General features: G+C 63.1%; 5 protein-coding genes across 9 annotated transcripts; 3 read left to right on the forward strand and 2 right to left on the reverse strand.

Annotated features, from left to right (window-relative positions):
- Positions 1 to 569: 569 nt before the first annotated feature.
- PATL1 (PAT1 homolog 1, processing body mRNA decay factor) lies at positions 570 to 7532 on the reverse strand. 2 transcript variants are annotated; one of them, XM_063397434.1, is made up of 19 exons: positions 7288 to 7532; positions 6715 to 6826; positions 6425 to 6636; positions 6265 to 6339; positions 5497 to 5691; positions 5315 to 5416; positions 5052 to 5141; positions 4705 to 4916; positions 4544 to 4633; positions 4225 to 4408; positions 3533 to 3656; positions 3347 to 3444; positions 3205 to 3264; positions 2952 to 3100; positions 2483 to 2642; positions 2164 to 2313; positions 1696 to 1787; positions 1428 to 1577; positions 570 to 1248 (listed from the first exon to the last, which is right to left on the reverse strand). In XM_063397434.1, the coding sequence occupies exons 1-19, from the start codon at positions 7300 to 7302 to the stop codon at positions 1227 to 1229; spliced, it is 2292 nt and encodes a 763-aa protein (XP_063253504.1). In that variant the 5' UTR covers positions 7303 to 7532; the 3' UTR covers positions 570 to 1226. The 2 variants fall into 2 exon arrangements, with proteins under 2 accessions (XP_063253504.1, XP_063253503.1); XM_063397433.1 differs by having other exon boundaries at positions 6265 to 6342; positions 7288 to 7523.
- STX3 (syntaxin 3) lies at positions 6729 to 15089 on the forward strand. Of its 4 annotated transcripts, XR_010080398.1 has the most exons (13): positions 6729 to 6846; positions 8125 to 8466; positions 9812 to 9889; positions 9959 to 10058; positions 10152 to 10226; positions 10321 to 10388; positions 10882 to 10990; positions 11275 to 11348; positions 11427 to 11561; positions 12248 to 12358; positions 13446 to 14135; positions 14394 to 14494; positions 14658 to 15089. XR_010080398.1 is itself a non-coding variant. In XM_063397438.1 (12 exons), the coding sequence occupies exons 2-11, from the start codon at positions 8437 to 8439 to the stop codon at positions 14469 to 14471; spliced, it is 858 nt and encodes a 285-aa protein (XP_063253508.1). In that variant the 5' UTR covers positions 6729 to 6846; positions 8125 to 8436; the 3' UTR covers positions 14472 to 14494; positions 14658 to 15089. The 4 variants fall into 4 exon arrangements, 3 of the variants coding, with proteins under 3 accessions (XP_063253508.1, XP_063253506.1, XP_063253505.1); XM_063397438.1 differs by lacking the exon at positions 13446 to 14135; XM_063397436.1 differs by lacking the exons at positions 14394 to 14494; positions 14658 to 15089 and adding an exon at positions 12858 to 12965 and having other exon boundaries at positions 13446 to 13586.
- Positions 15090 to 15226: 137 nt separating this feature from the next.
- On the reverse strand, positions 15227 to 16502 carry MRPL16 (mitochondrial ribosomal protein L16). Its single transcript, XM_063397440.1, has 4 exons — positions 16421 to 16502; positions 16097 to 16162; positions 15855 to 16003; positions 15227 to 15759 (listed from the first exon to the last, which is right to left on the reverse strand). The coding sequence occupies exons 1-4, from the start codon at positions 16500 to 16502 to the stop codon at positions 15274 to 15276; spliced, it is 783 nt and encodes a 260-aa protein (XP_063253510.1). The 3' UTR covers positions 15227 to 15273.
- On the forward strand, positions 16169 to 19657 carry LOC134550702 (uncharacterized). Its single transcript, XM_063397439.1, has 2 exons — positions 16169 to 16504; positions 16748 to 19657. Exon 2 carries the CDS (start codon positions 16911 to 16913, stop codon positions 17856 to 17858), a length of 948 nt encoding a protein of 315 aa, XP_063253509.1. The 5' UTR covers positions 16169 to 16504; positions 16748 to 16910; the 3' UTR covers positions 17859 to 19657.
- A 120-nt stretch (positions 19658 to 19777) lies between these two features.
- LOC134550705 (membrane-spanning 4-domains subfamily A member 12-like) lies at positions 19778 to 22138 on the forward strand. Its single transcript, XM_063397442.1, has 7 exons — positions 19778 to 19953; positions 20138 to 20257; positions 20577 to 20633; positions 20746 to 20877; positions 21208 to 21321; positions 21406 to 21489; positions 21711 to 22138. Exons 1-7 carry the CDS (start codon positions 19864 to 19866, stop codon positions 21729 to 21731), a joined length of 618 nt encoding a protein of 205 aa, XP_063253512.1. The 5' UTR covers positions 19778 to 19863; the 3' UTR covers positions 21732 to 22138.
- The last annotated feature ends 2098 nt before the right edge of the window (positions 22139 to 24236 follow it).

The following is a 24236-nucleotide window of genomic DNA, read 5'->3' on the forward strand; positions in this document are numbered from 1 at the left end:
CAGCGATTGGCGGAGGGGCGGGGTTTCGCGCTACGCGCGCCGCCATTGGCTGAGGCGTAGCCACGCCCCCTGCCCTCAGAGGTATTCCCGGGGGTCGCGGGTTCGAGACCTCCGAGGTGCCAGAGCAGGGACACGGCGGAGTGGCGGCCGAGATGGTTCGGGTAAGAGAAGGAGCGGCCAGGCTGGCAGCCGTATACAATTCATTTTTATTTACAATACCCTATAAAAATGTAAATTTAGAAACTTTATTCTCATTAACCAGAACCAAAAACTGGGAGGGATGGGGAAGAAAAAAAAAAAAATTACAGCAAGCAAATGAAATTAAGAAAAGCAGAAAAGGGAAATAAAGGGGGGGGGGGGAAGAAAAAAAATGCAGGAAAAGAGGGAAAAAAAAGCAATAAAATAATAATAATAATAAATGAACTCTCCACTTGATCTGTCAGAGGAAAAGGACAGGGAAATGGCCGGGAGCAGGAGAGAGGGACTGGTTAATGCCAGAAGGAATTCCGGGTTGTAAAATCCCTACATGTGCAAATCTCTTGTTTGTTTTTTTTTCTTTTTAAAAGCAAAAAAAAAAAAAAAAAAAAAAAAAAAAAAAAAAAAAAAAAAAAAAAAAGGACAAAATTATCCCCCAACCACCACCACCACCTTCCCGAGGAGCAGCTGAATCCACTTGGATCTGATCCGGAGGGGACAGAGACCCGGCTGTGCCCTCCACCCCGGAGCTGCTGAGGCTGATCCCAGGGGGAGGGAAGGAGCCGAATTTTGGGAAGACGAGGTGAGTGTGTGAAACAGGTGTGGGAAGCGTGGGGAAGGCCAGGAAGCAGAGCTCAGTGCTTGTGGGAAGGGCTGGAGAAGGAGCAGGAGGGAGCAGGGGAACCCCTGGCCGTGGATGTGGAGCGAGGGGCTCCCTGTTTCCCGGGGTCCTCAGTAGTGTGTGTGTGTTTGGGGGGGTGTGTGTGGGTGTCTGGGGGGGAAGCAGCAATTTTTGGGGGTGCAGAGGGATTTGGGGGAAATCGGGAGCAGCAGGGAAAGGCAGCACTTTGTGGGAAAGGGGGGAGCAGCCAAATATCCCCCTCTTCCTGCTGATCCAGGGATTGGGGGGCAGATGTGCCCCATGTGCCAGGCCGGGCGTCGGGGGAGGTGTGGGGTGAACCGTGTGCCATCCATTCTTCCTTCCTTCCTTCCTCTGGAACATTCCGGTGGCGGCGAGGAGCCACGGAGATCTACCGGATCCCCTGCACTAAGCTGGAACCAGGGAACAACAGTGGCAGGATCAGAGGGAGGCAGCCATTCCTCTCTCCCCATGCTGTTTTTTCCCACTCCAATCCTTCTCCAGCTGCACCCCCACCTCTGGTTTCCCCCTTCTCCCAGTGCCCTGGTGGGACAGGGCCACATTCCCATGGGAAAAGAGGGCTGGCACTCACTGCAATTTTGTCTCCAGCAGGTTCAGCTTCTGCTGGTCAACGTAGCGAGAGAAGAGGGAGATCAAGTTGGAGGGGATGGAGACGGGCTTGGCCAAGGCTCCCTGAGGGATCCGCAGGAGCTCCCGGGTCGCCATCAGCATCAGCTCCGTCCTGCCGGGAAAAGGGAGCAGTGAGAGGTGTGCGGGTTCTGGGAGCCTTTTCCTCCACGTGGGCTGGGAACATGTTGACATTCCAGGCAGGAGCGTGGCAGCCCGGGACAGGCACTCACCACTGGTTGTCCTGCATGAGCTCTGTGTTGGTGTCCGAGCTCTGCAGCTCCTCCCCTCGGCTCAGGACCAGGTACAGCAGGGACAGACCGAACTGTGGGGACAGGGAGGGGATCAGGCACCTCCTAGAATTCCCTGGGAGAATTCCCAACACCTCCTGAAATGCCGGCACGGGCAGGAAGATCCCTTCCTGCCTTTGCAGGAGGAGGAAGAAGAAAAGACCACGGACCACTCCCAGCCCAGGAGGAACTCACTGGAGCAACATTCCCACCCCAAATTCCAGGACTGGAGCATGGAGTAAAGCGGGACGGACCCAGAAACTGCTGCCAGGCTGAAGCAGAGCCCGGGGCCACCTCAGACCGTTAATTAATGTGCCAGACGCCCTCATTAATTAGCACGGGGAACACCCCAGCACCGAGAGGCTGCTGGGGTAATTCCCAAGGCTGGGAAGGGGTGGGGATGAGGAGCACCTTGTTTTGGAGCACAGCAGTGAGGTGCAGGTTGGTGGGAGCGGCGGCGCTCTGAGGTAGGTTCGTGAGCTGCTGCACAAGGCTGGTGACTGTTCCCAAGGGAAGGTGGTAGAGGACGTGGGAAAAGGGCCTCAGGAGGCAGGGAAGCACCTGTGGAGAAGGGAACACAGTTGGGAGCTCCACAAGCTTCTCTGTGCCTGGCTGGAATTGTGAACAGCTTCTCCCACGCGGCCCCTCCAAACCTCTGGCACCCTCCCAGGAAAGGCAGGAACTGCCATCCTGAAGTCACACGGAGCCCTCCCAGCCTCTGGAGCCTCACCTCATCCTGAGCATCCTTCTTGATGAGGAAGGGCAGGTTCCTGGCCGTGGCCATGAGCACGTCAGCCGCTTGCTCTGGAGCCAGGAAGGGAAGGATCCGGGCCACCAGGCGCTTTCCTTTCCGGATGCACATGATCTGCATGAAGTGGTCATCGCTCAGCCTGAGGAGGGAGGGAGAAAAGGTGTCAGCCCTCACCTGGGAGCATCCCACAGCTGGATCTGCTCTAGCACCAGGGGGAAAACACACCCATGCCTCACAGAACACCCCTGAGGAGGGAAAAACTACACAGGAGTGACATCCCTAATCCTCAGCTCTGCCACTTGGAGGGGATGGAAGACGTGACTTGGTAACCACACTGAGGGTAAAATGGCTAAAAAAGGCAGGCTACTTCAGTGTCCTGCAAGAGTCAAATATATCCATGGAAAACTAGTTTCTTTCTGTGGTCCCAGAGCTCCCAAATCCTGCTCACCTGTCCTGCCCAGGTGCCTTCCCCCTCAGATTGTCGTAAATGTCACAGATCTTCTGCTTCCTCTCTCCCATCAGGGCTGGCCGCTCCCCTTCCAGGCTCAGGAGGTAGCGGCGCTCGTAGTCCTCCACGTCCAGGAGGAGGCTGTACGTCTGCAGGAAGCATGGATCACTCAGGGAGTCATGGAATGGGTTGGGCTGGCCCACTTTTCATCCCACCATGGACCTCTGAGTGTCAGGATTCCCTTCAAGCTCACCTTCTCAATCGTGACAAGGGTCTGCCGCCTCTTATCTCGGACCTGCTTCTCTTTTGTCTCCTGCCAGGAAGGGAAGAGGGAGTCAGGGCCGTGGGAAGGAGCCCCAGGGCTGTGTTGGAAGGGAAGAAGGCCAGGAACTCACGTCATCCTCACTGCGGGACGTCACCACGGCATCGATCATCTTCCGGGGGTTGTTGACACTGGAGACAGTGAGCTTTCCCAGCGAGCCCTCAAACTGCACTGCAGGAAGGAGGGAGCAGGGAAGCTGAGGGATGAGGCCCCTAAATCCCTGGAGGAAAGGAGCCCTGGGGCTGCTGGAGGGCTTTACCTGGCTTGTAGGTGTGCTCCAGCTTGGCCACCTGAGGGGTGATGAGTTTAGTGCGCTCCTTCTTGGGACCGTCGCCGTGCACTTCCTCGGCCGCTGCCAACTTCTCCAGCTTCTGGAAGTAATTCTGAGGCAGGGAGAGGAAATGGTGAGAGCCTTCTCCCAAAAAACCACTGGCCATCTCCCTCTCCTCAGCTCCATCATCTTCTCAGTGTCATCATTTAAGCCACAGCTGAGTCCATCCTGCTCTCCCATCCTTCAGGATGACAGAGATGGAGGATCCTCCTCAGCCCTCTCTCAGGACAATGGCAAATCCACTCTCCTTGTGGGGTTCCCAGTCCTTCCCAGCACATCCCAGTTTGCCTGCCTTGCTCCACTGGCACCATGCCGGGGCCTCCCCACCCCATCCACGCTGTTTTGCAATGGCAGAGCTTTGCTGACTCACATCCTGCACCAGTTCCTCTTCTCTACTGGGACCAGCTCACCCACAGATCCCAGAAAACCTCTGCCAGCTCAGGAAAGGATGGAGGAGAGGATGGATCCAGCAGCCACAGCTCTCCCACCCCATTCAGTCTCCCAATGTCCATCCCAAACATTTCCCTCTCTCCCTGGGGACCCTCAAACAGTGCTCTGGACTGACATCCCCTTCCCACCGAACATCAAAGGGACAGGGGGAAGATCCTGCTCCCGACTACCTGATAATAATAATCATCCAGGTAGGGATCAGTGCTCTGCAGCTGCATCATCTGGATCTTGGACACCCAGTCCTTTTCCCGCTGCAGCATGAGGTTGGCGTAGGGATCCTTACGGATCTGCTCCTGATGGCTGCTCCGGTGGCCCCCTCGGTCCCCCCCGGAGCCGTTGAGGCTCCGGTGCTGGCTGGCAGGAGAAGAAGGGCACCCGTGAGCACACCGGAGCTACAGGAAGGGACAGAGAGGGGGGACAGGTGACCCCGGAAGCAGGACACGTCCCCGTGCCGCGCGGCCCCGGCCCTGGCCCTGTCCCCGCACTCACTTGCGGTTCTGCTGCTGCCGCTGGTGCAGGAGCCGGCGGTGCTGGGGGTGCAGGTGGGTCGTGTCCGGCCGGAACATCTGGGGCTGCGGCCTGGGGAGAGCAGGAATCGTCAGGGACAGAGCAGGGAGCGCCTGGGACACTGGGACAGGGGCGGCACCGACCTCAGGTTCTGCAGGTGGGATCCGGGGCCCGGAGGGTGCGGCAGCTGCGAGGGGGGCGGGGCAGGGGGAGCCCCGAAAAAGGCACGGAACCCTCCGGCCGGGGACATCATCTGCCCAACTCTGCCCTGCAGCAGCTTGGGATTCACGGAGGGCAGCGGGCTCCCCACCAGCCCGGACACCCGCGCAAACTGGCTGGGGGACATTCGGCCGGCCTGGAGGGGCAGAGAGGACACCCGGAGTCAGCCAGGCAGGCAAAGGATCTGCCATGGCCAGCAAGAGCCACGGTGAGGAAAGTCCCAGAGCCACACGGAGAGGAAGGGGGGATGAAGCACAGGAAGGAGCTTTACCTGGGCTCCTCCGAGCAGCTGGGCCCTCTGCAGGTGAGTGAGAACGGGAGAGACGCTGTGGGGGAACGGGTGGCCCAGGAGGGAGGAATTCTGGGGAGAGAGTTGGGAAAAGGGACCCCGATCACAGACCACGACTGGCAGGTGGGACAAACCCCAGGAAGGCCAGGCTCTGCGGGGTGGGGATGAGCCACAGGAACACGTGGGGGTATTGGGAGAGGGCCGGTCATCAATCCCCAAAAAACAGAGGAGAGAAAGCTGTGTACCGGAACATTGCAGAGCTGGTTGGGGGACATCCTCTCTCCATAGTGAGCAGGATAACGCTGCTGCATGGTAGCTCGGATGTGGACAGGCTTGGGACACAGGATCTGGGAGGAGACAAGCGGCACAGTGACTCCCCCTGGGAAGCAGCTGGCACCCCTGGGAGCGCCGGGAAGCGAGGAGGTACCTGCTGGTTGAAGTTGGGGATGGCGGCCTGCTTCGGGGGGGTGCCGATGGGAACGGCCCGCACCGGGGGGCTCCCGATGATGGGCGACGAGGAGCGCCGGGGCAGCGCCCGCTCCGACGGGTCCCGCTCCTCATCCCGAGCCTGCGGAGGCCGCTGGGGCAGGGCGTAATCCAGCACGGACACCGACGGCATCTCCTGTGGGAGGGACGACCCCCTGGAGCCACAGGCTGGGATGGGGAGGAGGGTCAGAGCCCCCCCTTCCTCCTGCCAGCTCCCACTGCGCTTCCCTGGGATCTCCAAGGGACGCTGGGCATTCCCGGGGCACACGTGACTGCCAAGAGCATCCCGCTGGAGATAACAGGGCGTGGGGTGGGAATTCTGGGTCACCTCCCAGCCCGGCAGAGCCAGGAGAGGAAAAGGGTTGGGAGAGGGTTGGACACGCAGCACTTCAAAGCCTGACTCTTAATGAAACCACAACAGCACAAAAATCCTTTGCCTCCAGGCATCAACATTCCCAAACCCTGCTGGGAGCCCTGAAACCCCTCAGGCATCACCAGGCATCCCGGAAGAGCAAAAATCCACCATCCCAGCCCTCCAGGATCTGAGGGGCGACAGACGGAGACAGCTGTGAGGGTCCTCCATGAGCCACCGATGCAGCCAGGGGGAAGCGGGACACTCCACTATCCCAGGTACGGTTTATCCCACCCAGCTGGCTGCCACAGGCATTTGGGATCACCAGGGAAGAGCCCCCTGCCCCCAGCCCCCTACCTGGGCGAGGAGCGGCCCCCGGATGCGTCGCAGCATGGCCGAACTGTCCCAGATGCTGGAATTCAGCCCTCCAGGCTGCTGCAGGGTAGGAGGAGAGAGTCAGGAGGGCTCTGGGGGATCCACGCCCGCATCCACCCCAGCTCCCCTGGCCCCTTCCCACCTGCGGGGGGTCCCTGGTGTGCACGGCCTGCATGATGGCCGGGTCCTCCAGCTCGCTGTCGATGACGAGGCGTGTCAGCCGCTCGGCCAGCGCGTCCTCGGGGTCGCCCAGGACGTCCCCATCATTGCCCACGGGACCGTCGGGCTCCCGGCTGGAGCCGGCCTTGTCCTCCAGCTCCGCCAGCCGCTCGTGGGCCTCCTGCCAGTCGTCATCTGCCGGGGGGCACAGGGTGAGGGACCGCGGGGAGCCGCGGGGTCAGGGGGAGCCGGGGGTGACACCCAGGGTCTCACCGACGGCGCCGGCACCAAAGGTGTCATCGTTGAACTGGTCGATGTCCTCATCCTCCTCGCCCAGGGCCTGGAAGGCATCCTCATCCTCGTCCAGCGGGCAGTCCTCCAGGGACTTGGACAGCCGGGAATGGGGTAAGCCCCCTGAGCCTCCTAATGACCCCCCAGCCCATTATACCTACACAACACCCCTCCCCAGCCAGCGATACCCCCCAGCCCCATTATCCGCCCCTGGAAATCGCCCCCACGCGTTATTCCTGCGCAGCGGCTCCCCAAACCCGTTACATCTCCCCGGTGACCCCTCCAGGTCTAGAGAGTGACTCCTCTCGTTATGCGCTCCCCCAGCCCGTCAGAGGTCCCCAGTGCCCCCCGGGCTCTTTGTGCCACCCCGGAGCCCCCTCCCAGCCCCTCGGGCCCCCTCCCTGACCGCCCCCCACACTCATTTCACCTCCCCCGCCCCGATCCGTTATACCCCCCCCGTCCCGTTACACCGCCCCGGCGCGGTTCGCCCGCAGGCCCCGCGGGGCCCCGCCCGCTCTGGCCCCCCCGGCCCCTCCCCGGCCCCTCCCCGCTCACCGGGTACCGGAACATGGCGGCGCCGCCGCCCCCCGCCCGCAGGCTCCGCGCCGCCCGACCAGGCCCCGGGCCCCGCCGCGCATGCGCCGCCGCGGGCGCAGCCGCATGACGTCATCCGCCGCCACTGCCCCGCGTCCCGCCCGCCGGCGCGCGATGGGGCGGGGCTAACTCGGGCCACGCCCAACTCAGACCACGCCCCCTCGTATTCGTTTCTTAAAGGAGTAGCGTCCCTTTTTTTCCCGCGCACAGCGGTGACACCCGCGTGTCTCCCGCCCGCAGCTGTGCCCCCCAGTGTCACCCCAGCCATAGCCAGTGTCACCCCGTGCATAGCCCCAGCCGTGCCGCCCAGCCCTGTCCCCAGCCGTGTCCCACCCACCGTCCTGTCCCCCACCTGTGCCCCCTGTCCCCAGCCGTGTCTTCCCCAGCCGTGACCCCTGTCCCCAGTCACGCCCCTCACTTGTGTCCCTTAATTGCAGCCGTGTCCTCCAGCTGTCCCCTCTGCCTGCTCCTGCCCCGGCCCCAGCCGTGTCCCCACAGCGGTGTCCTGAATCCACAGCTGTGTCCCGCCGCCAGCTGTGTCCCCAGTTGTGACCCCTATCCACCGCCTTGTCCCCCCGAGTCGTGTCCCCTAGACCCAGCCATGTCCCCAGCCGTGACCCACATCTCTGGCTGTGTCCCCATTCACACCCGCGGTGTCCCCAGCGGTGTCCCCCCAGCCGTGTTCCCTGTCCCCAGCCGTCCTCCCGCTGCAGCCCCACGTGGCAGGGGGTGACACGTCCTCACCGTGGGACCCCCGTGGGGGATCGGCTCCCTCATGGCCTCCACATCCTCCCCCAGCTCTGTCACATCCCGTGCTGCCCGGGGGCCACCCCAGCTGCCGCCCGGAGCGGGTCCGGTGTCGCCGGTGCCCCAGGTGAAGGGGCGGCTCCACCTCGTCCCTCCCCTCGGCGCCTTCCCCGTGCCCGTCACTGGGGATTAGCGCAGGGACAGCCCCGGGCTCGGCGACAGGCACACGGGACAGGGCCACCCGCCACCTCGCCTGGATGTAGGAGGCCTGGCCGAGCGGCGAGGACCGAGGGTGACATCGCCCATCCCTGCGCTGGGCGAGGACGGGGACCCCCCCGCGCCCCCCCAGCCTTTGGGGGCACCATGAAGGACCGGCTGGAGCAGCTCAAGGCGGTGAGGGACCCCCGGCGTGAGGAGGGGACAGGGGACACCCCCAGGGGACCCCTCAGGAAAAGGGTGACAGCGGGATGGGGGTCCCCGAGACCCCACCCCATGGTGGGTGGGGGCATCACGGGGAGATGGGGTCCCAAAGACCAAGTCTGTGGTGGATGGGGACGTCACGGGGTGGATGTCACTGAAATGGCACCCCACGGTGTCACAGGAATGGGGGGACTCTCAGACCCCATCCCGTGGTGTCTCCAGGACACCCCAATCCATGGTGGGTGGGGACACCAGGGATGGATGGCACCGAGACCCCACCCTGCTGCGTGTGGGGGTGTCACGGGGGTCACCCCATGGCAGATGAGGGGCCCTGCAACGGGGGGGCAGGTGGGAGGGACAAGGGGGGGTCATCCCTGTGTGGTCTGGGGGCACGGTGGTGTTTTGGGGTGACGTGACCCCCTCCCCGCAGTTGAGTCCTGTCCCCCCATGCCATGGGGTGCAATGGGGGGACACCTGTGGGGGGTGTCCATCCCGCAGGGATTGGCAGTGGATTTGGGGTGCCCACACCCCACTCTGCACCCCACACTTCCCCATGTTCCCGCCACAGGCGCCACTTCCTTCTCCCTTTTCCCACTCTGCCATGGGGCCCCACTTCCCCCCAGCCCTGGGGGGCTCCCCCTGCTCCCCATCATCAGCTCCCCACGGATCGTGGGGGTCCCAGCGGGCCCCCAGCTCGCAGCCGGGCCCCTAGCCGTGGCAGGGAGGCTTGGCAGGGATTTACCAGGATTATGGAGCCATCAGATAAAGCCCTCGGGGGGAGCGAGGGGATTAATTTTATTTTTACTCTGGCAGCAGCAGGAGGGGGGCGGGGGGTCCCAGCCTGGGGTCTGTCCCCCTCTCCAGGACACCCCAACAACAGCCCCGGGGTGCTGGGGGAGCTGAGGGGGTGAGGGGAGGCAGAAGGGCTGAGCCTGAGTTTTGGGAAGGGCTGGGTTTGGGAGCACATTGGGTGGGGGTCTGGGCATGACACCAGGGTCAGAGGTACCAGCCCCCTTCATGCCCCCCAGGGCTGCCCCAGACCTGCCGTGGGGCCACAGTTGGGGACATAAAGCCTGTCCCATCCCCATCCCATTGCTGTCCCCGTTCCCTCCCTCTGGCCAAGCCCAGCAATCCCTTAATTCCCAGCCACGTGTGGCCAGATGTGAGCTGGGCTCGGCCCCCCCCCCAGCTCTCCCCCGCTGCAGATGTCCCCCCCTGTGCCACCACGTCCCCATGGCTGCTCTCCTCGTGTCCCTGTCACCCCCCTGGGGGGCTCTGGGTGGGCAGGGGGTGCCCCCTGAGCGCTGTGTCCCAACAGAAGCAGGATGCGGATGACGAGGAGGAGCTGGAGATCGCCGTGGACAACACGGCGTTCATGGACGAGTTCTTCTCGGAGGTGAGGGAGGGCTGGGAGCGGGGCGAGGGGCCGTAGGGCTGCCCCCTAAACCCCCCAAAATCCTCCCAGATTGAGGAGACACGGCAGAACATCGACAAGATCTCGGAGAATGTGGAGGAAGCCAAGAAGCTCTACAGCATCATCCTCTCAGCCCCCATCCCAGAGCAGAGTGAGTGCTGTCACAGTGTCCCCACAGCCTCCCCTGGTCACGGGCACCCCCCTGGGGACATTCCCGTGGTGGCTCACACCCGTGATCCCACAGAGACCAAAGATGACCTGGAGCAGCTGACGGCAGAGATCAAGAAAATGGCCAACAGTGTCCGTAACAAGCTGAAGAGTGAGTGGCCCTGTCCCCACCACCGTGTCACGGGTGTCCCTGTCCCCTGGCAGTGGGAAGGGTTCCTGATGGGTTGGGGTCTGTCTCTCTCCAGGTATGGAGAGGAACATTGAGCAGGACGAGGCACGATCCTCCGCTGACCTCCGGATACGCAAGTCCCAGGTGAGCTCCGGTGCACAGCCAGTGTCCCCAGGTCCCCCACGGGGTGGGCATGTGGCATGTCCAGCAGTCCCCAAGTCTCCAGTTCTATCCCTGTGATCCCAGGCTTTGTGTCCCTCTGCCCTGTCCCCAACACTCTGTCCTGTCGCCCTGAGCTGGGACATCCTTGGCCCTCTGGGTTTCACAAGTTTCAACCACTGTCCCCACTCCCAGCGTGTTGTCCTGTCCATCCTGGGATCAGGAACATGCCATGCCCAGAGTGCCACTGATCTGACTTCCTGTCCCCATCCCCAGCACCTCATCTTGTCCCCTGGGCAGTGTCACAGCTCTGTCCTCGCTCCTGTCCCCCATGAAAAAGGCCCATAGGGATATGCCATGCCTGGGATGTTCCATGTCCCCGACCCCAGGGCCAGGTCTAATCCCCGTGGGGCAGGCCATGCCCTGGGGTGTCCCCATCCCAAAGTCCCTGTCCCCATCCTCATGTCCCTGTCCCCAGCACTCGGTCCTGTCCCGCAAGTTCGTGGATGTCATGACCAAGTACAACGAGGCGCAGGTGGATTTCCGGGAGCGGAGCAAGGGCCGGATCCAGCGCCAGCTGGAAATCAGTGAGCCGATCCCTCCTGTGGCCGTAACTTTGTCAAGGGGAATGCCTTTAAACCGAGAGGGAGTGGGTTTATTTCAGATACTGGGGAGGAATTGTTCCCTGGGAGGGTGGGGTGGGGTGGGTGGGGCCTGGGCATCAAACCCCACCTCCTTCACCAAATGGGAGGGACCAACTCATACAGACCCCACCCATTTGACCAAGTTTGGTTAAGTGGGTGGAGCCAGACTGTGCAGACCCCACCCCTTACCCTGGACTGGTTCCCACCCCTCCCCACGTGCCCCGCAGCCGGCAAGAACACCACGGACGAGGAGCTGGAGGAGATGCTGGAGAGCGGGAACCCCTCCATCTTCACCTCGGGGGTGAGCCCTGGCCCGGGGGGGACACGGGGCCGTGTCACAGGGCCGGGCGTCCCCGCTGACGTTGCCCTGTCCCTGCAGATCATGGACTCGCAGATCTCGAAGCAGGCGCTGAGCGAGATCGAGGGGCGGCACAAGGACATCGTGCGCCTGGAGAGCAGCATCAAGGAGCTGCACGACATGTTCGTGGACATCGCCATGCTGGTGGAGAATCAGGTACGGGGACACACGGGGACCTGGGTATGGGGTCACAGGGATAACCTGTGTGTGGGGACATGGACACATGCAGGGATTTGGGCACAAGGTCACAGGGACATATGGGGACAAACAGGGACCTATGCATAGAGTGACCAGGGACAAGCAGGGACCCAAGGGTGGGGTCACAGGAACCTGCAGAGGACCACGGAATGGCCCAGGGACCTGCACAGGGGGGTCCCAGCATGCAGCAATACAAGCTAGGGTGGTGACCACTGCCCGTGTTCCGTGGAGCCACCACCCACCCTGTGGTGGCCTGGAGGGGACACAGGAGTGTCCCTTTTGCTGCCGTGGTGCCGCCCCCTGCCGCCCCCTCTCTCAGCCCCTCTCTGTCCCCCCATGCCACATGAGGAGCCGCTGCATGCCCCGGGAATGGGTGAGTACCTGCATGTGTGGTGTGCCATGTGCTGTGGGGCTCTGTCACTGTGTGACACTGTGTGACACTGTGACACAGTGTGACACTGAATCCCCACCAACCCTGTCCCTTCTCCCTCAGGGTGGGCCCCTGGATAAAGGCAGAGCCCGGCACGTGGAGCAGAGCACGGAGACAATCTGGGGCCAGGCGCGCCAGGTGGGTGGGTGCCAGCACCCCGGGGTGCTCTCAGCGTCCCCTCCCTCTCTCTCTGTGTCCCCCGGGTGCTCCATAGGGAGCCATGATCGACCGCATAGAGAACAACATGGACCAGTCTGTGGGATTCGTGGAACGGGCTGTGGCCGACACCAAAAAGGCTGTGAAGTACCAAAGTGAGGCCAGGAGGGTGAGACAGACCGACGGCCCCCAGTGTCCCCTCCGTGGCCCCCAGTGTCTCCTCCGTGGCCCCCAGTGTCCCCTCCTTAGCCCCCAGCATCCCAGAGGGACTCCCAGTGTCCCCCTCCTGCCCTCACTGTGCCTTCACATTTCCCAGTGCTCCCAGCACCTCCCCGTATCCTCCAGTGGCCCTGAGATCCCTTTATTTCCCTCAGTCGCCTCCTGTCCCCCTCAGCCACCCTTCATCTCCCCCAGCTGACCCCCTTAACTCCCACCACCTCCCCCCAGTGACCCCACGGGAGGGTGGCAGCTCTGTCCCGTTCTGTGCCACCGCCACCCCTGAGCCCCCTCCCACCCTCAGGTGTGATGAGCTGGTGAGGACTCAGCTCCTCCTGCCCCATGCCCAGGGCTCTGCAGCACCCCTGGCTCTTCAGGGCCCCTCGGTGCCCCCAAGTCCCCCCCCCCACAGGACAGGTGTCACCACCCCCAACGTGCCCCTGTTCCCCCAGAAGCTGCTGGTTTTGGTGGCAGTGGTCGTGCTCTTGCTGGGGACAGTTGCCCTCATCACTGGACTCTCGGTGGGGCTGAACGTGAAATAGCCCCTGGGGCGGGGGTCTGTAAGTGTTGGGGGGCAGGGGACCCCAAGTCCTGGGGGATCCCAGTGTCATCTCCTGCTTGGGGGGCTGCAGTGCTGTGGGATTTGGGGCTGTTACAGGCCTGGGTGTGCTGGGTTCTGGGTCTGATCTCAGGTCTGGGGGTGTTCTTTGAGGGTCTGCAGTACTTGGGGGTCTGCAGTGTTTGGGGGTCCATGGTGCTCTGGGGTCTGTGTTTTTTGGGGGCTCTGCAGTGCTCAGGCATCTGTAATGTTCAGGGGTCTCTGGTGCTCTGTGCTGTTTGGGGTCTGCATTTTTTGGGGTCTGCAGTGCTCGGGGCTCCGTGTTGCTCCAGGCTCTGCACCCCTCGGGGCTCCGTGTTGCTCCAGGCTCTGGATTTTGCCTTTTCCCCTCATCCATCTTTGCCATTCCCGCTCGCTCCTTCCTGCTGCAGTCCTGTCCCTTTCCCCGCCGATGCCTCCAGCTCCCCTTTCCCTCCTCCAGACACTCCCGACCATCCCGGCGCTGTCGCCTCCCGGCGGGATCCTCCCCGGCACTGATCCTGGACCCCTCCTCTCCCTGCTCCTCCCGGACCTGCTGCTCCCGACCCTCCGTGTCCCGCTTCCCGCCGCGGGCTCCAGCTCCGCCGCCCTTCCCGCCCGTCCTGCCGGTCCCTGGGCTCTGCCCCTCGTGTCCCCACGGAAAGGGGACAGGATTCCGTCCGTGGGGGCGCGGCCGCTGATGCCACAGCCCCAGCGAAGGGTGACAAGGACACAAATCCGAGGCCCGGACGCTGACCCGTGCGGGCATCCCGGTGGAATGAGGGCGGGAATAGGGACAGGAGGCGGGGTTTGGTGGCACCGCGTGGTTTGTTGTCACTGCGCTGTGACAGAGGGAGCTGTCAGTCCCCTCTTGGCTTTGATGTCCAGGCGGGAGGATGTGTTGATCGTGGATATTTAACTCCCGCTGTAATAAAATCCCGCTGATTCCCGCCCCGCGCCTCCTCTCCGTGCCGGCACCGGGAACACCCAAAGCCACCAGCACGGCTCCGGCTCAGCTCCCGGTGTCCGGGGACTTCGGGGCTGGGCCGGGCCCGTTTCCCGGTGCTGTAGGACACGAGGGGGAAGCGCCAGGCTGGGGACACCCCCAACTCCCGGGCCCTGTCCGGACTGTCCCCTCCCACCAAGTTTTTGGGTAAGTCACGGTGTTCGGTCACCTGTCCCGGGGCACACTGGCACTGTCACCTCCCTGTGCCACACAGAACCAGCTCACACCTGCCCTGCCACCTTCCCTGTCCCCTCCCCAGCCTGTCCTTGTCCCTTGCCCTGTCTCTGCCCTTCCTCCCCACTCCACAGCCCCTATCCTTGTTGTCCCCCTCCCCAGCCCCATCCTTATCCCCTGTCCCTGTCCCCAGCCGTGTCCCTGCCTCACATTCCCTGTCTCCCTGAGCAGAAGAAGATCATGATCATGTTGTGCTGCATCATCCTCGCCATCATCCTGGCATCCAGCATCGCCAGCATCTTCTCCTGAGCCCTGCACCCGCTGCCCTCCAGGTGACAGGGACAGGGCTGGGGGTGGCACGGGGGCGCCCAGGGAGCGGCTCCGGGCCTTGCCAGGCTTGGATTCGCTCTGGGAATGGACGGGATGAGGATGGTGACAGCACTGGGAGCCTTGTCCCCTTTCCCGAGTGTCACCTCCTCTTCCTCCATGTCACAGGTGGCCTTTCCCCCTCCTGCCCCCCTGCCTGGATGATCCATCGGAGAGACCCCGGCCGAGCCCCGATCCCCGGAGCCCCGAGGACGTCCCGCGTGTCCCTTGGGGAGTGGAGCCCGCCCAGCACGCTCCCCACCCCCCTCCCAGCACCAAGGCCCCCTCGCTCCTCCTCCTCCTCCACTCCTGGGTGGCACGGAGCGGCTGGAGGGGCCGTGTCCCTCTCCAGGGGGGGGACACCGGGCTCTGCCTTTCCGGGGCGGCCGGAGGAGCCTCTCCCTGTGCTTGGAGCTCCTTGGATGTGCAGCCACCCACGCTGGAGCCTTCCTCCTCAATAAAGAGCTCACCCACACTCTGCCTCCCGGCTCCTGCCTGATCCATGGATCCCTCGGGATGCTCCCAGCTCTAAAACCCACTTCAGGATAGAGAGCCTCGTACTTCAAACCCTGATCCATTTATCCCCTAGCTCCAAACCCCACCTTGGGATAAAGATCCTCATCCCTCAAACTCCAACCCACGTATCCCTGGGGACGCTCCCAGCCCCGCCTTCCCCAGCTCCCAAACGCACAGCAGGCTCCGGTGGAAAGGTTTAATTCCCAAAGGGACCCACTCCAGACGCCGCTCACACTCTGTGCTTCAAGAAAAACTTGCCCCAGTAGCGTCCTTTGAACTGCAGGTCGTAGGGGCTCAGGTACTTCCTCATCCCCAGCATGTTGCCGGCCACCACCCTCTCGAAAGTCCAAGGATTTTGGTTGTCCAGCCTCCTCTGCTCCTCCTCCCGCCGCATCTCCTGGAGCCCGTCCCGGCTGACGGGCACGGCGGGGAAGGGCAGCTTCCGCGCCACGCGGGCCAGGAAGGGCCGCACCTCGCCGAACTCGCAGCGCCCGCCCACCTCCACCACCAGGCTGCCGCTGCGCACCGGCGTCACGAAGCGCTCCACGGGGCCCTTGCCGCCGCCCATGCGGTGCCCCAGGCTCTTGCGCGTCAGCGGCTTGCAGGGGGCGGGCACTCGCCACACGGCGAACATGGATTTGGGGTCCATGCTGCGGCCGATGCTCAGGCGGATCATCTCGAAGTGGCCCCAGTGCAGGTAGCCGCCGCCCAAAGCCTGCGCGGGGGACGGGGCGGGGCAGCTCAGTGTCCCGCCCGGGAATCCCGGCCTCTGGAATGCTCCCCGCCTCCCCCGATCCCTGCGGCGCTCACCAGGATCCCGTACTGGCCCTCGGTGAAGTCGGTGGCCACCTGGGACGGGCCGCGGATGTCACGGAGCCGCCGCGGCTCCCGCTGGACCTTGGGCACCGCCGGCACCTTGTCCATGAACTTCAGCTTCGGCTTATCCGGGATGGTGATCCCTGCCGGGGAACAGCACGACCGGGATCACCGCCATCCCCGGGAACACACCGGGGAGCCCCCGCCGCCCCTGGCGGGCTTCTCCCGCCGCTCACCGCTGTAGTCCGGGGGCAGCGCCAGCTTCTTGAGCCCCGCCCGGGGAACCGCCACGCCGCCGCCACCTGCGGGACACAGCGAGGGGATCACGGCTGTGGGCGCGGGGGTCTCGGGCAGGAGGGACCCCACGGAGCCTCCTCTTCCCGGTGTCAGGATCCCCCCAAGCCGCTACAGCCCAACCGGGAGTCCCACCGGGACCTCGGTACCTCCCCGGTTTCAGCCGCTCTACCGCCAGCCCCGGGGGCCCGGGAAGGTCCCCCCGGCCTTCTGAACCCCCCACAAGGCACGGGCGGCCCCTCGGAGCGCGGCCGAGCCCCCCTGACCTCCCCCGGCCCGGAGCGGCCCCGGGAGCCGCCATCGCCACATCGCCGGGACACGCCGGAAGTGCCGCAAGGGCGCCGCCATTGGTCCGTCCCCGAACGCGCCCCACCCGTGGTCCGGCCGGGAAACGCGGCGGCAATGTTAGTTCCGGAGGGGAACGCGGCGCGTCCCGTTCCCACCCCCGTACCGGGCGGGGGTCGCCGGCCGGGGACAGCCCCGGGGGTCCCGCAGGAGGCGCTGGAAGTGGCCTGGGTGTGCTCCCAGCCTGTGTGCTGGGTTGGCGTACTGGGTTTGCGGGGATGGGTTTCACAGTCTTCGTTTGGATGTAGGATGGGGAACCCGGCGCCGTGACGTCACAAGAGGCGGCGGGGCGAGCCGTGACGTCACACAGGTGTCCCACCCGCGGCGCTGTGACGTCAGCGCGGTGTCCCTGCAGGACCCGTGCCACCACCGCCGGCTCCAGTGCAGCCACCATGGCACAGGGGTGAGGCCATGGGCGTCCTGCTCCCCTCGCTCGCCCTGCTGGTGGCCAGCACGGCCGTCCTGCTGGCCGCCTGCCTTTGGAAGGCGCGGAGGCGCCTCGGGAGCCGGGCCGGGGGCTCCCCCCTGGCCGAGGAGAGCCCTCGGCGGGGCCCCGCCGCCGCCGGGAGCCCCCGGTGCATCCCCTGCGGCTGCGGCCCCGGCTGCGGCCCCTGCGTGGCAGCGGCCCGCCAGCTGCGGGACCTGGTGACGCCGCTGTGGCCCGGGGTGTCCTTCCCGCAGGACTCGGGGATGTGGCGGCTGTGCTGGGAGGACCTGGAGCAGCTGCTGGAGCGAGGCCACCTGCCCTGCTGCGCCTCCTCCAGCTCCTCGGAGAGCCTCCAGCCCTCCCGGAGCCGGCAGACTCCGAATGGAGCAGACCCCGGGGACGGATCTGGCTGCTCCCTGGGAGCCGCGGGGAGCACCTGCCCATCCCTGAGGATGCACGTGGCCAGGAAGAACCTGGAAATGAAGCTGAAGGCCCAGCCCGTGCCCGTGAGGCGCTCCCAGGAGCGGCTGGTGCAGCAGGGAGCATCCCTGTCCCGTTCCTCCGAGAGCCTCAGTGGGAGCTGCCGCGCTCCGGACGGCGACGCCGCTGCGGACGGCTCCGCGTGCTCTTCGGGATCTGCGGGCATCGGCAGCACCCGCAACGCCCTGAGGATGCACGTGGCCAGGAAAAGCCTGGAAGTCAAACTGGGAGCCCGGCCTGCCGCGGTGAGGAGCTCCCAGGAGCGAGTGGCAGGGCAGGAGGCGCCCTGGTGCCCGCTCCAGCCCAAGGGGAGCACCCCGCGCTCCGAGTCGCAGAAGATCCTCCAGAGGCAAAGGGAGCTGGAGTTCCCCCACCTCCGGGGAGCTCCTCCAAGCCGGATGAGGCCCCTGTTGGCAGCTCAGATACTTCTGAGGATGCTGTGTTTTAAATAAAGCAGCCTTTCCCCAAAGAGCTTGGCCTGGGATGGGGTTCCTCCCTTCCCAATAGCTGGGTTTGGAGTCAGGATGGGATCACACATGGGCAGTTTGGTTGCTGCTGAGCAGGGCTTTTCCTCCTCAGGGACTTCCCATGTTTCCTGCTGGGAAAGGTGGGATGAGGGTCCAGGGTCAGATCCCTGGGAGACTCTGGAAACGAGCCCCAGGTGGGTGCAAGGGGTAGGCCCACCCCACCCAGCTTCCCATTGGGAGACCCGTGGCCACCACCCCCCTCCCAGGTGTTTTTAAGGGTGGACATTTTCATCTCCCATTTTCCTGGAGGCTTTCAAGGGAATGTGTTTTGTGCTATTCTTTGCAGCTCCCGCTGCCGAACAGGCTGCTCCAGGTGAGAGAATGTTTGGGGAATTTGGATGATTTTTTTGGGGAGAGGGAGGGAGCAGTGACCCCTGGGTGGGTTCCCCTGCCCTCGGCATGGGGGGAGGGACTGTGGGGGTCCCCAAATCCCTGTCACAGCCCTGCTTGTGCTTGCCATGCCACTCTGTCACCAGTGGCAGTGCCAGCTGCTGTCCTGGGAAGCCGAGTGGCCAGTGGGGAGCTGAGCTGGGGGTGACCAGGGGTGGACACCACCTGGAGGATCCCCCGTGGAGCTGTGGGACTGCCCTGGAGGTGAGGAGTGGGGACACTGTGTGTCCCTGAAGGAGGTGGGCGTGAGGGGACCCTGTTAGCCCCAGGGGTTTTTTGTCACCTGTTCTGAGCTGGGTGACGCCCCCAGCCCCAATTCCACTCCTTCCCACGGGAAGGCATGCAGCATGGGGACATTCTCCACTTGGCCAGAAGGCTTGTGGCTGTGGCAGGCCCTTCTCCCTCCATGGGGAATGTTATTGCTCCAGGGAAATCAGGAGTCCCTCCCCAGAGCCTCAGGTTCCTCTCAGGGTCCTCTCAGGGCTCTGAGTGTCCCCTGCCCTGTAACCCCCAGGATGGGATCCAAGCAGAGGGCTGTGGTATTGTCTGGGTCAGGATGGGGTACAGGGGTGTCCTCCATGAACTTGGGGTGCAGGGTGGTGTCATGTGCCTTTCTCATTCTCAGGGTGTTTGTCATTCCCTGATTTCAGGTTTAATCCTTTGCCTGGAGCTCTTGGCTCCTCCTCCTCGGGGCTGGATACCCTAAAAATGGGGAATGAGGACATTTTGGGGGGGGAAAGCGTACGGGATGAGTGTGGGGATCCTCTCCTCCCCTCCCGCACCTGGGGGCAGATCCAGGACATTCAGGCCCACCCCTTCCCGGGGAAGGAGATCCAGGGCAGATCGTGCCTGGGCAGTGCCAGCTGCGCGTCCTGGTGCCGCCCCCCCGCCCGTGCCCCCCGCGCTGCGGGGAGGAGCCGCAGGAGCCTAATGGCCCTTGATGGATTTTTCTTCCAGGAATTGGCTGCGGAGTGGTTTAGGGTTTTTGTTTTGTTCTGTTTTTGGTGGGTTTTTTTTTTTTCCCTTGGCTTTTTTTAATCTTTTTTTTTTCTTTCTGCGCTCGTGTAAACACGGCGTGGAGCTGGAAGGAGCGGGAATGGGGGGACACGCAGCTTCGGGGGAGAGCTGGCATCCCCATTTCCTGACCTCCCCGGCGTGTGGGTTTGGGATGAGCGGCTCTTCCCGGCGGGAACGCGGTGTCCTGGAGCCCTGCCCGGAATGGAAAGGGGTGGGGGGCAACACTGGGAATTTTCCCCTCCACCCCACGCAGCCTGCCAGAGCCAGGGGATCCCCGGAGCATCTTCCCATCCCACGGAGCATCCTCCCAGCCCCACTTCCCGCCGCCCCCCCCGGGTTTGGGGGGCTGTCCCCTCCGTCCCCCCGTGTCCCCCGTGGGTTGGGCGGTGCCCCGGGGGATGCCGCAGCCGCTGACGTCACGGGGCTCAGCCAATGGGCGCGGGCTGTGGCGGGGTGGGGCTGGGGGCGGCCCCGGTGGGGACCGGGGCAGCTCCGGGGGGTCCCGGTGCCCCCCGCTCTCCTCATGCAGGGCATGGGGAGCTTTCGGCTGGGCAGCCGCGCCGTCATGTACACGGCGGAGACCCTCCCCAAGGGCAAGAACCGCGTCATGGGGGTGAGTTTGGGGGGGTCGGGGGGAGGAACCCTTGGAAAATCCCCCCATTCCCGGGGGGATTCCTGCTGATCCCTCAGGGGATGCTGTGTCTCTGCACAGGTTCTTGGCATTAAGGCGTCCCCCGGGTGGTTCTGTGGGCGGGGGGGTTGAGTTGACCCCATTCCCACCCATCCCGCTCTTGCAGACCATCCAGATCATGACGGGATTCCTGCACATCGGCTTCGGGATCGTCCTGACCACGCTCACCAACGTCTACACCTCCGTCTTTGTCATCGGGGAGATCCCCTTCCTGGGCGGCGTGTCGGTGCGTGCGGGCTCCGGGAAGGGATTCCCACCGGGAAAGAATGCCTGAGGGGGTGGGATGCCCCCCAGGAAGGGAATCTCACCAGGGAGCAATGCCCACAGGGAAGGGAGTGCTGCTGGGGAGGGGGGATGCCAGCAGGTGGGACACCCGTTGGAAGGGATGCTCACCGGGAATGATCCACCTGCAGCTCCCAAGGCTTCGGCAGCTGGAAAGCAAGGGCATGGGGGGGTCACCGTGTCCCCTGTGCCCCGTTAGTGCCACCTCTGGGCGGGTTTGGGGTGCCCTCTGTGCCAGCTGAGCCCCGTCTCTCCTGCTGCAGTTCATCATCTCCGGCTGCCTCTCCATCGGCGCCGAGAAGAGCCCCACGGAATGCGCGGTGAGTTTCCCCAGGAGCATCCCAGGAACGGGCCCAGGGGGTGGCTGGGGGGTCCCTCTGGGGTTTTGGGGGGGTCTGCCACCCCCCCTCAAAGCCCCCTGGGTGCCCACAGGTGAAGGGCAGCCAGACCATGAACGTCATCAGTGCCATCTTCGCGCTGCTGGGGATCGCGGCCTTTATCGTGGACCTCAACCTCAACGGGCTCTACCGCCCCAGCTTCAACTACTACAGCTATCTCGTCATGGTAAAATCCCGCTGGGCGGAATTCCGGCCCTCGGGAACCACCCCCCGGGCCTTTTCTCCAGCCCTCCAGGGCTGTTGTGCCCTTTCCCAAATCCCTGTTGGGGTGGCGGTTTCTCCTCTGCTGGTGCGACCTATTTTAGGCTGGTACCTCGGGGGATGAGTCACCCCCTGGAAGCATCCACGAGCGGTAAAAACGGCGGGATGGAGGGCTTGGAGTGAGACCTTGGAGCTGGGGATGCGGAGGGAGAGGAAGGGGGAGCCACAGCCTGCTGCCCTGTGTGGGGTTTGTCCTTCTGGATGGGGTACTGATGGGGTTTTCCCCGTCCTGGAGCTCGCAGGGAATGGGATTTCCATCGTGTTGCTCATCTTCACCATCCTGGAATTCTGCATCGCTGTGGCCACCGCCAATTTCTGGTGCCGGGCCACCCGCCTCAGCTCCAACGAGGTAGGATGAGGGGGTGGCAGGGATGGCTGCCAAAAGCTTCCTCCTGTGATCCCAGTGTCTCCCATAAATCCCGGTGTTTCCCAGGCCATGCTGATTGTCCCCAGTGCCACCCGTGTGGATCTGGCCGTGCCGCCGGCAGAGCTGCCTCAGCCTCCCAGCTACACCGAGGTGATCCAAGGAGCAGAGTCAGCCTTGGGGTGGCTCCTGGGGTGACAGTCCCCATCCTGCTGCCCAGCAGCATCCCCTCCATGGGAAAACATCCCACCCCAATCCCCAGGGAGCATCCCGGAGCATCCACCCCTCTGCTCCGGGTCCCAAACCCCCATGGGTGCTGGGTGGGTCCCCCAAACCCTTCCCCTTTCCCAAAACCCCTCCTGGTCTCTTTGCAGCTGACTGCTCCCGAAGTCTGACACCGAGGACGTCGGAATGGGATCCTGCCTCCGTCGCTCCTAAATCCCAGGGCTATGGCCTCCTCCTCCCACTGTGCTGCTGGCTGGGATGTGCTGGTCCCCCCCAAAAGCCAGGGACACCCCCAAATTCCCTGCCCCTGGGCCTGGTCTGAGGGGCTCCCCTTGCTGGCTGCTGTGGGAAGGGGCTTCTCCAGGTGGGAGCCTTGGGCGGTTGCTGCCTGTAAATCCCTGCTGGGATGCTGGGGTTGGCTCCTGTTGGGGTTCAGGAATTCCTGGCGGTGGTTTGGAGTGACCCCGATGTGTGCCGGGAGTCGGGCGGGTCACCGGAGCATCTACCTCGGCTCGTCCCCTGTTGGCTTCATTTTATCTTGGGAATAAATGCTCTCTCCGGGCTCGTGTCTCCTGAATTTGGGAATCTGCAGCGTGGGAGCTCCACTTCCCCCTCACAGAGCTGCTGTCCCTCAGGAAAGAGGCTCATCCTGCCTGGTTTAGAGATTCCTGCTGTCTCCCGAGGGAATTCTGCCCCACTGAATTCCTGGTACCTGCTTGCTTTTCCTGAGGGGAATTTTGCTCCCCTAAACCCCTGGCCCCTGCTCCCAAGGGAGTTTTGGTCCCCTAAAACCTCTGGCCCCTTCTTCCCAGGGGAGTTTTGCTTCTCTGAACTCCTGGTGCCTGCTCTCCTGAGGGAATCAGGATTACAACAGGAATCCTGCCCCTCCAAACCCCTCTCCTGAGAGAAATCCATCTTCCTAAACCCCTGATTCTGAGGGAATTCTGTCCCCATAACCCCCTCAGCACCTGCTCACCTGAGGGGATTCTGCCCCTCTAAACCAGGGTACCTGATCTCCTGAGGGAATTCTGCCCCTCTAATCCCCTCTCCTGCTGGAATTCCACTCTCTAAACCAGGGTACCTGATCTCCTGAGGGAATTCTGCCCCTCTAATCCCCTCTCCTGCTGGAATTCCACTCTCTAAACCAGGGTACCTGATCTCCTGAGGGAATTCTGCCCCTCTAATCCCCTCTCCTGCTGGAATTCCACTCTCTAAACCAGGGTACCTGATCTCCTGAGGGAATTCTGCCCCTCTAATCCCCTCTCCTGCTGGAATTCCACTCTCTAAACCAGGGTACCTGATCTCCTGAGGGAATTCTGCCCCTCTAATCCCCTCTCCTGCTGGAATTCCAACCTCTAAACCAGGGTACCTGATCTCCTGAGGGAATTCTGCCCCTCTAATCCCCTCTCCTGCTGGAATTCCAACCTCTAAACCAGGGTACCTGATCTCCTGAGGGAATTCTGCCCCTCTAATCCCCTCTCCTGCTGGAATTCCACTCTCTAAACCAGGGTACCTGATCTCCTGAGGGAATTCTGCCCCTCTAATCTCATCTCATGCTGGAATTCCACTCTCTAAACCAGGGTACCTGATCTCTTGAGGGAATTCTGCCCCTCTAATCCCCTCTCCTGCTGGAATTCCACTCTCTAAACCAGGGTACCTGATCTCCTGAGGGAATTCCGCCCCTCTAATCCCCTCTCCTGCTGGAATTCCACTCTCTAAACCAGGGTACCTGATCTCCTGAGGGAATTCTGCCCCTCTAATCTCATCTCCTGCTGGAATTCCAACCTCTAAACCAGGGTACCTGATCTCCTGAGGGAATTCTGCCCTCCCACCCGCCGTGTTCCAGCACAGTGCTATATTTAGCTCGGCTGGAGCAGCCGGGCGGCCGGCGGCGCTGCCGGTGACGCCAGCACATCTCGGTTCTTCTGCCACCGGAGAAGCTGCCCCGGGGCTGGAGCTGCTCTCTGGGGTGACGTGGGGACACCAGGGCCGTGTGCTCCCTGTTCCCACCGTCCTGGGTGGCAGGGATGGAGCTGAGGGGTGCTCCCAAACCTTCTCCGTGCAGCAGTGCCTAAAAAATTCTTTGTTTTCAGGGAAAGGAAAAGGGCTCTGGGATCATTTTGAGCTGGACCAGGTTTGTCAGCTCCTGACAAGCTCATTTATGGGTCTCAATTATCCTGCATCCAGTGGGAATGCTGCTGGATTTAACGGGGTGGTGACGAGCATCCAGTGGCATCAAGTTATTTAAGGAGCATCCCAGGCTCATGGAAATGGAAAGGTGGGATGGAGGTGAGGAAAGAGATCCCATTGTCGATTTTCCAAGGTGTGGGAACATCCTGGTGAGTTCCCAGTGCCCTGTGGGAGGATCCTCTTAATTTTGGGTGGCAGAATCCATTCCAAATTTCCTGTCCAGTGCCAGAGTGGGATCAGTGACCTCCTCCTTGAGCGTTCCCTTAAGTTTTGGAGTGACTTAAGTGTTTTCTTTCTCCTTTCCACACTCCCTGACAATGCTCAGGCTGCTCAGCCAAAGCCTCATGGATTATTCACTCCCTGTCAGTTATTTCTGTTCCCAGCTCTGAAAAAATAATGAGGCCCATCAGTAGGAAAAGCCCCAGGGATTTTGGGAGCAGGATGAACAGGCTGTCTCCGCTCCTCCCGTGGCCACGGCCCATTAC

The sequence above is a fragment of the Prinia subflava genome, chromosome 5, assembly GCF_021018805.1.
Source record: "Prinia subflava isolate CZ2003 ecotype Zambia chromosome 5, Cam_Psub_1.2, whole genome shotgun sequence".
Lineage (NCBI taxonomy): Eukaryota > Metazoa > Chordata > Aves > Passeriformes > Cisticolidae > Prinia > Prinia subflava.